Source organism: Morus notabilis, unplaced genomic scaffold, assembly GCF_000414095.1.
Source record: "Morus notabilis unplaced genomic scaffold, ASM41409v2 Scaffold172, whole genome shotgun sequence".
In the NCBI taxonomy this organism is placed as follows: Eukaryota; Viridiplantae; Streptophyta; class Magnoliopsida; order Rosales; family Moraceae; genus Morus; species Morus notabilis.
In genome coordinates this window covers 101,347-111,533 of record NW_010362230.1, presented here as the reverse complement: position 1 = coordinate 111,533, position 10,187 = coordinate 101,347, and the positions used below count along the sequence as shown (strand labels likewise).

Here is a 10,187-nt window from a genome sequence, read left to right as displayed (position 1 = left end):
CCAAATTTGACGGATTGCCAGTGTAAAGCAAAGAATAAAGCGGAGAAAGTAATGGAAATATACTAAATATGTAACAAAATAATAAATAAATGGATGACATTTTAATGTTCGAAATTAAGAGTAAAAAACATGTATATATATAAGATAATTTTAATATGTGCATGAAGAAATTGCTATCAATCATATTGATGATCTCCATCAAAAGGAAGTTGTTTCACACCCTAAACAAAGCTTAGATATTATTCCGAGAGCTAATAACACCCAAATATCACCTTAGAAGGAAACTAAAATATAACGAAACCCATAGAGCCATAATTCCATAATATGGCTCTATAGAAGCCACAAAACAAAACGATCGTGTGATAAAAATAACTACAAGAACATCCAATTGGAGATGACGCAGCTAATTCACAAATAAAAATTTGAGAGAGATCTATTTGCATTTATACTTTTGGAAAAAACGAACGGTATATTCCTTATTTATGAAGAACAAAATCCACCCCATATATATTTGTATTATTTACGTCCAATAATCCTCCATTATGTAGAAGTAGGGCTGATGATAATCAGTTTGTGAAAGCCAGACGTGAGATGTCATCCCCTCCAAAAGCAGCGTTAGAATTATGACACCAAGAATCGTCGTCAGTGATGAACTGCATCCACGAATCATCCTTGTCATCGTCCTGATCGACGCATAAGGACGATGCAGTTGGAATGTCCGGCGACATTTCCGACTCATTGATTACACCTTGCGACGAGCTCTCTATTTGGGATATACTGCATTGGCCTTGTTCTTCAATTTCAGAGCAGATGCCGTTCTTCTTAAACACTCGGCATAATGCATACGAATCCTGCAAGTCAAGCACTCTTTTTTCATTTCTTTTCATCTTTCATGTTTGAAAGGGATTTGTTGTGCGCAGTGTGTTTTTGAGCATTAAAATTGGGATGAAGATAGATGTCAAAACATTCTAAAATTATTAGTAAATGTTATAGAGACCGATATATTCCACAAAAGAGAAAACGGAGGAAGGAAAGAAAAAGGGAGGGAGAAAAACCGAAGACCAACAATAGTAGGTTTAAAAAGATATAGTTCGCCAAAGTCTAGATTATCTATAATATTGGGAAATACCCTAGTGTCTTTATTTCAAAAAAAAAAAACGTTGTGCTGTAGAAAATATGGCATGCAGAAAAAAAAAAAAAAGTAGAAAACTATGTTATATAATTGGATATCCAAGGACCAAAATTAGATAAAGTTGGTAGAGAAAGACAGTTTAAAGCTAGCTCATGATATTAAATTATGCATAAAAGTTAATTTGTTTGGACTTGAATGGTTGGTGGTCAAACTAGTCAATAATTGCGATTCACAGCGTGAGCGACATATCAAAAAGTAAGTATACGGATAATGTGATTTGTAAACATTAGCTTAAAGAAGACCCTTTTTCAGTTGGCCAGCCTATTAGTAATTTCAAGTTTTAATCGCTGAATTTAATTAAAATCACATTAAATTAAAAAATATATATATAACAAATAAATTTTAATGTATATATGACGGTTAAAAAGTAAATTATTATTAATAATTTATTTTTTTAAGGACTATTAGAGAAATTCTCTTAAAAAAACTAAAAAGAAATACATAGATGGGCTTATTTGTGGCATATTTGTGACTTTGGAATAAAGTAAAAAGTAGCCCCTAGACCTTCTTACACCCCAAAAGTGATGTGTATTTGCTTTTCTGTGGCTAAAAATACACTAAATTATATAAAGAATCTATGATTCAGATCGGAGAACAATAAACAAATAGATCTTAAGCTTTGAGTAAGAGATTTTAGTATTTGGAGGCATGGAACTTTTGTCTTATTAAGGGAAAAAGATAGAGATATAGAAACTCGTGACATGTCCCACAACTCTGACACTCAAGAGATCTAACACTGCTGCAAGCAACGAATATGCAACACTAATATTTGTTATTAATATTATAAGAGGAGTAAACAACACTAAAACCTAAAGGTATGACAATTCTGTTCATTGGAGAAATAATAACAACGTTGTAATATTAATTACATGATGCTAAAAGTCCAAACTAGCGCTAGAGAGTGAGACTTATTATTATCATTAGAGACTATTATTTTGGGTTAAGACTTTAATGATAGATTGCTTTTATTTGATGTTCCTTTAATTCCTTGAGAAGAGGGTGATTATAAACAGGACAACTAAAGGAAAAAAAAAAAAAAAAAAAAAAAAAAAAAAAAAAAAAAAAAAAAACATTTCGCTGCTCTATCTTCATCATACCTATTTTCATTTTCCGAAGCTTTTTTTTTTATAAATATTTTACCTATTTTTTTGCTTTTACTTGATCTAAAATCTAAATTTTTCCTTAACCCGATGTGTAAAGTAAATTAATACTCACTCCAAAAACACACAAAACAAAATGTAGTGACCTATAAATTAAATATGTATAATCCAAATAAATAAATTTATGAAGCACCAAATCTATAAAGTTTTCTTGACGTGTTTTCCTAATTAAGACGCAGACGCGATCCGTAATTTATTGTGCAGAATGAATATATATGTCCTGATCACGGAATTACAAAGATTTTCATGTAATGATCATAAGGGGAGAGAGAGAGAGATTGCATTACTTACGTACTTACATTTACCTGAATCCCAGAGCTATCTTCGCACTCCTTGTCATCAAGACGATACTCATGCATTACCCAATCGGTCCTAATCCCTTGCGGCGCACGTCCACGGTAGTAAACCAATGTCTTCTTCATCCCTATGGCTCGATTTTGACACGTCACTCTCCTGTCTTTGCCTGTTGACTTCCAATATCCAGCTTTCGTGGCCCTATTTGTTCTGAACCCATTAGGGCATTTTCTATCCCGGGGTCCAAAGAAGTACCACTCTGGATCTCTACTCGGCAAGAACGATTTTTCTGGTGAAACAAAAAGAGTTGAGTTTGGCTTCGAGCCACTTATGAATATTTATAAACACATGGACGAAGCAAGCTGATCGTGTGTTGAGATTTGATGGAATCTTCCAAACCCTTTTAATAGTTTCCTTAGAAAAGCAAAAAAATAAAAAAAATAAAAAGGGGGGCGAAAATGTAGAAATTTAATAACATATATAATTAACCTGCTAATTCCCATGGCTCGCATTTGTAGAGATCAACTTCGGGAATAATGTCGAGTTCAATCTCTTGGCCATTGATCTTCCTCTTGAGGTAGTAGTTGACAAGCTCTTCATCTGTCGGATGGAACCGAAAACCGGGAGGTAATCCGACCGGAGCCATCTGATTTCTTAATTTTCTCTTTTAGTTCCCAGACTGACTAGATAGCTGGTTGCTTCTTGATTTGTGAATAAGCTCTCTTATTCTTATTGCCTGCATCATCATATATACTAACAAAAAAGGAATAAGAGTCTCTTATCTTTGGGCCATTTTTCGCTTTCCCTTTTGCAGATTCTCAGACAAACGTTCTTCTTACTACATTCCATGTCTACTTCTGTTCCAAGTTTTTTTTTTTTCCTTACAAAATTTCTCAATAAACAAACACACGTGTTTTACGTATATATGATTAACCCATCAGATGCATGACCAATCCCGTATTTTATTTTTTGGGTAATTAGGATCTAGCTAGGGCAAGTTTTATCAACTATCAAAAAGGATCTCTTGTTTTTTTTTTTTTTTTTTAACATTTATTAAAGTATACTTCGTACATTTTTAATTGGCATAAAATGTCAACTTTATCCGTTTAGTACTGAAATTGATTTTAAATTAATAATTGAAAAATATATATTTAAACTAATTACAAAGCACATTTTTCTTTTTCTTTTTCTTTTTTTTTTTTTGGAGTAAAACATCTCAGCATAAGTGAAAAATGAATGAGTGAATTTAGTCAACAAATGCGATAATGTGATACTCGCTGATCAACAAATATAATTTAGCGATGACATGACTCATGGTCGCTAAAGGTTAAGCCTTTTAGCAACAATATTATCGTTGGTAGACGATAAATAGTTGCCCTTGCACTGACATCGCCAAACTACAAAGTGATGTGATACGATAAAACTTATTAGTGGCGACATATATTTTTCAGAATATGCTGTAACCGAATGAGTTTTTGCTCACTACAACAAACAGATGCTTCAATCATGACCAAAGTTGTTGCAATAAGCATGAAAGTCATTGTATAAAGACTTTAATGATAACAAGTCACCGCTAAAGCATTGTTGCTGAAATTTTGTTGCCAAATATTTTTAGCAACGTATTGTCACTAAGCTTTGTGACGACCGTTGTCGTTTTTAATTGTCCAACATATCTCCATTGATTATTTGCATCCTGACAGTTGGATGATGTAGCGGCATAAGATTTAGTTGGATGATGTATCTCCATTGTTAAATGTCTTCAATGTTTAAAAAATGATCGACCTTTATGACGAGTCTTGTCATTGCTAATTGAGTTTTGTTTTATTTTTAATTTTTTAAGAATTCGTTACATATATAATTTATACAATATCGAAATGTTTAACAAATAATATCCAAATGGATCATGATTTTCTATTTTCGTTTTCTCTATACTCAATTCTTACTCGTTTAATCTTTTCTTAGTCTATAGTCATTTATTTCCTCTTACGTTACAATTTTTAGCTTTTTCATTTATTTTTCCATTAATGGATCTCCTACTTCCTCTTAACTCTTAACTTTTTATGTGGTCATGTGTCACAATATAATTCAGCAGCACCGGTGTTGCCATTTACATTCAATCACCGTAGAATTAGTTTCGATGGTAATAGAGAAGAAATCTTGAAGGAGAAGTGAAGAGGCAGATTAGGAGTACCACTTTTTGTTTTGCGTTGAATCAAATGTGACTTTGTTTTCTTTTGTAAACCGGTTTCCTAACTTTTAACGTAATAATTACTCAGCAAATGATATCCTTCTGAGGCTTTGTCCATGGAGTATCTACTTTTGGTTTCTACTTTTGTTTTTTCTAGCCTTCCCTTTTATCCCTTTCCTCTTTATTTTTACAGTTTTCCAACGTCTTATTGCTATTTAAGTAAAGTGGACAAAAGTAGGGTTCTTATTTGACATCTCTCCTCATCTTTTCTGAATTTGTAAGCTACCAGTAATAAGTCCTCATAATTATTATATTTATAACTTAACTTTCCTTTTCTTTGTTTCTCAACGTTTTTATAATGTATACATAATTACACTTTTATTTAATCATTTTTACAGTTGGCTGTCAGACAGGATCAATTCGTCCTTCATTTTTATTTTAATTGACAAAAACAAAAAAGTAATTGTAAGGCCATTAAAAAAGTAAAAATATTCATATGCTATTACTAGATCTGAGCGCTTGCATGCTTTCAGTTAGGAAAGCACTTTTCTTTTATTAGATAATTTATTTATTTAGCATATAACTAATAAGTTGACATACAATATAATGCTGTGAAAATATTTTTAACAATTTCATTAACTCGCTAACTAGTCCCTCAAAGGCCATATCTAAAAATAAGAGAAAACCATTTGCTTGTTTTTAGTTAAAAAATATTATAAAAAAATAAATAAATAAATTGGTACTAGATTGAAGCCTTGACGCATATGTAACGCTTCCGAACTCAATAACCGCATACTTGGCCATGGGAAAATGACGGAAATAATTGCTTGAGCTCTAGAGAAAAATTGGCATATATATCATGGTATTTTGAGGGAAAAATTTAATCATAATTCGAAGAAGAAAAAGTCGTTCTATTTGTGAGTTTAGAACTCGCAGTGGGAAGGTGTAAGAGCTAGTGCCTAAAGAATAAAAATTAGACATTTTAGACTAATGCATGTCATTTATCAATATGTGTGATATTTACTTTTATTATTGTCGATTGTATGTTAAGTAAACCAACAGATTAAGACTATTAATACTAAATCGTAGATCGCGCGTACATAAGATTTATATACAAAAATATATAATTGTAAGATAATAGTCTAACTGTCTAAATGCATATTCTACACGATCTGTGAAATAAACATTAGAATATTTTTATGCGGACTTCCATTATCATAAAAATTCACTCTAATATGAATAAAAGAATGTTATGTAAGTAATTCTTTAATTATGCCAATAAGCTATAATTTTACATAAATGATAATGCCTAAGATCTTAGAACTAAATGATTTTCATGATTTAGGGCCTGTTCGGCAATGTAGTTTTTGAGTGAAAAACTCAAAAAAAGGTAATTCGAGTTACAACTTTATTCGAGTTCATGTTCTTTTAAGTTTGAACTCGAGTTTGAACTCGAGTTTAAACTTGAGTTTGGAACTAAAACTCGAGTTCAATTTTTCCCTTCAACTCGAGTTCAGAAACTCGAACCCAAGTTAATAAACAGTATTTTTTCCATTCTTAAAAATGCTATAACTTTTTCGTTTTAATTCTGATTGAGATAATTTTTTTTTCTATGCATTGACAACGGAAATACGAATAAAACTAGACCCATATACCCTATTAAAATTTTTCATCAACATTGAGTTTTTATTAAAATACTATCTAAAAATAAATTCAAGTTTTAACTTACTCAAACACAAACTCAAAAAAGATTCTTATCTCAAACCATAACTCAAATGTACACAACCAAACACAAACTCAAGTTACAATTTCAACTCAAGTTATAACTCAAACTCAACTCAAAATCTACACTCAAGTTAGGGAGAAAACGTGCCTTGATCTATGATGAATTCTTGAAGAGACCAAGGCCTCGTTCACTTCGCTGATTCGAGTTTAAAATTCGAGTTGAGATGTGATTTTATGTGAGAGCTTTTTACTGTAGCAAAAAAGTTAGATGTGATTGTTTGTGAGAGCTTTTTACTGTAGAAAAACTCAAATTCTAAACTCGAATCAGCGAAGTGAACGGGGCCCAAATGGATCGCACGAAAATTTTAAAAGAAACTGTGTTTCTCTCCCCTAACCCTCTCTCTAACGTACATACCGATGAAACTCAATACGTTAATTTATAGGTGGAGAAAGGACCAATTATCTAATTTCGTCTTCCATCAAAGAGCCATTAATTTAGAAAAACTACCATTTCTCTAATTGACCAATAGGGTTTACCTTTTATTATTTTATTAACCATTGCATCAAACTTCCTTAATTGGAAATATCCATAAATACACACGGGGCACTTAATGAAAAATCTTACATTATCCCACTTGGCCCATGTGACATTACTTGACTTCAAGGTTCAAAAATAATAAAACAAACATAATGCGCATAGTATCGATAAATCCTTTCTTATATTAGTCACATCATAAATCATAATTAAGCAAAAGACTAATGCAAGTCATGGCGTACATCACTTATCTTGACATAGTCCCTTCTATGTACTACAACAGTAGCTCTCACTTAACATGACCTGTAAATGAGAATTATAATAATGGTTCAACCGTAATGTCTCCTCAGAAACAAATCCTGTTAATATTCTCATAATTCATTCATGTATATACTAACATAATGCAACAGGATTCACTAAAATATCAAATACAATATTTGATTAATCTCAGAGTGTCAAATAGATAAGGAACATAAAACATCATCATAACATCAATTATAGTTTTCAATGATGCCCATTCTTTTGACATGTTCATTAAATGTCTTTGGTGGCAACCTTTTGTCAACGGATCCGCAACCATGAGATTGGTGTTAATGTGTTCGATTGACACTCTTTGTTTCTGAATTTCTTCTTTAACGGCAAAGTATTTTAATTCCATGTGTTTAGCATTTTTGAATACTTGTCATTTTTTGAGAAGAAGACTACTGCGGAGTTATCACAATAAATTTTCAGCACTGTCGACAAATCCAAGTCCTAAAATAAAGTTTCATAGCCATAAACTATGAACAGTGTCCTCAAAGCATGCCACAAACTGAAATAAAGTGTCGTGTTTGGATTTTATATTTTAACACGAATAATAAATGGCTCATGTTGTAAAAGCATGACATATGTTCTATCAATTGTGCAATGTAATCAACATGTTTCAAAATATACCAAGTTTCATATGATGGTAGAATATAACTACCCCGACAAGTGACAACAACCTTCTCGTTTACTCATTTTTCTATTATACCTTTTCAGTTTATTTGAAGGACACTCTTATAATAGGATCTGTTATATTACTCCACCTGTAAGAATTATTATTTTAACTCTTGTATTAATTTGCAATGATTTAGTCTGCTGGTGTATCTACAATAAAATTTTACACCGCGCCATATAAAATTGCTCTTATATACTCGCAGAATATTAAACTGTTGAAAAACTAATATAATAGCTAAAATAATTTCTACCAATACAGTAAAATAGTAATTCCTATTATAAAAGTTCTCCCATTTGAAGTAATCTTAAACTTATAGAACCATGATAATATATCCCCTAAAAAAATTATGACATAGAACTTTAAATGTATATATAAATATGAGTTATTATATGTGTACATTTGCTTTAGTGTAGCGAATTCTGCTGAAGGCATGGTTTTCCAAAGATTTGGTAGAGCAGTAAATAAGCAGTCCCTCGACGATCAAGAGAACATTCCGCAAGGAAGAGAAATATGAAATTGCATCTTCATCTGCTATATATTTCTAGGTTTCTTCTGTACCATATCTTTGAAGAAAGTACTTGACGCCCCAATATTCATGTAAAACAGGAAAAAAAAATGTTGTTAACAAAGATGATTATATATCATATTTATGCAGATATAAAGATAGTACCAAATAATGCTAATTTGAATGACATTTTTCACAATTTTTTTAATGTCCATAAGATTTTTTCATGATAGGATTTGACGTCAGAAATATTCATTGTAGTAAGCTTACCTTAATTAATTATAGCATCATAAGCTTAATTACTAGAAAATATGGTACTATCAAATACGAATACTGTACATATAGATAGACATACATATATACATGATATCATATAAATATATATATGTATATATTTGCATGCATATTGTTACAAAGATGTTTGATATATACTAGCTATAGCTGTCTCTTTGTGATCAATTTATTTCGAAAGAGATATTTGTATATGCATGTTTTATACATATGTGAATGTATCTCTTACCTGCAATTTTGTGGAACACTCCATGAAGAATGTGAGTTGATATTTGGTTGTTTTGACGTAAACCTTCTCCAATCTTGAAGCAAAATAGTAAGATCGTTGATTTTCTTATTAAGACCAACACAACAATTTGCATGCATTGTACAAACCAAGTTAAGATCCCGACTTGGCTGACAAAACCCTCCAAAGTAAGCTGTATCTAAAAATCTCATTTTTAGTCCAATCTTTCCAATGACTGGAGAAAACTTTATCTCGTTAAGTACATCTTGGTCATGTAGCCCTGGATAAGCCCTTCTTGATAAATACCAAAACTTGTAAAACTTAATCGTCCGATCATTTGATTTCGCGTAAGTAAATCCTCCATTTGGTGGGTTGTGTGGATCGTGGGAATTTCCATTGTAGTAATCACATGCAATTTGAAAATCTCCTTCTTGGAAAAAACGTTGAAATGGATCTCGTAGCCACATTATATCAGCATCCTGTTTATTTAATTTTCAGAAATAATTTTCAGGAATATAATTTTATATCAGTATAATTGTCAGATCATTATATCAGTATCCTGGTAAAAATGAGGTTAAGTAGAAATATAATTTTCAGAAAAAACTCGTATGATGAGGCATTTGACTTGTTACAATATAATTGGTAAATGATTTTCCAGTTAGTTATATGTGCATATCTTGTTTAGTCAATTTGTTAATTTAATAAGAGAAATAGAGGGAATAACAGTTTTTGTGCATGCATTCAATAAAGAATGCTGATAAATTATAGCATATCATCAATTTTCACTCTAAACTAAATTGTTATTTTCCAAATTTATCCCTTATTTTAGGGTATTCTCTTTATCCCGCAAATGCCCATCCCTGACAAGCTTCTCTATCTGATCTCAGAGTTGGAAGCAATATCGAGTATTATGATCGGTGTCCCGATAAAAGTTGCAGTATTTGTTCAAATTTCTTTTCGACTTATCTGTCTTGATGGGCGCCGGGTTACTGAGAAGCCCTCTACCCTTAATTTGTTCATAGACTTGGTTAATGATGGGAGTGAATCGTTTGAACTTCCCAGCCAGCGTTTTGGGTTGTTATAAGCAGGAAT

At 31.6% G+C, this 10,187-nt stretch overlaps 2 protein-coding genes across 3 annotated transcripts in view; both read right to left on the bottom strand.

The window, feature by feature from the left end:
• Positions 1-362: 362 nt before the first annotated feature.
• Positions 363-3,345, bottom strand: LOC21407813 (NAC domain-containing protein 86). 2 transcript variants are annotated; one of them, XM_024167768.1, is made up of 3 exons: positions 3,136-3,345; positions 2,652-2,935; positions 363-851 (listed from the first exon to the last, which is right to left on the bottom strand). In XM_024167768.1, the coding sequence occupies exons 1-3, from the start codon at positions 3,290-3,292 to the stop codon at positions 567-569; spliced, it is 726 nt and encodes a 241-aa protein (XP_024023536.1). In that variant the 5' UTR covers positions 3,293-3,345; the 3' UTR covers positions 363-566. The 2 variants fall into 2 exon arrangements, with proteins under 2 accessions (XP_024023536.1, XP_010099671.1); XM_010101369.2 differs by having other exon boundaries at positions 2,658-2,935.
• Positions 3,346-8,365: 5,020 nt separating this feature from the next.
• LOC21407812 (uncharacterized protein At4g15970) overlaps positions 8,366-10,187 on the bottom strand; it is an 8,509-nt gene continuing 6,687 nt past the window's right edge. Inside the window, exons 3-4 of the mRNA XM_024167755.1 lie at positions 9,099-9,574; positions 8,366-8,650 (exon numbers count right to left, since the gene is read on the bottom strand). Coding sequence (XP_024023523.1) covers positions 8,605-8,650; positions 9,099-9,574 — 522 coding nt within the window. The 3' untranslated portion in view covers positions 8,366-8,604. The remainder of the gene's footprint in view (positions 8,651-9,098; positions 9,575-10,187) is intronic.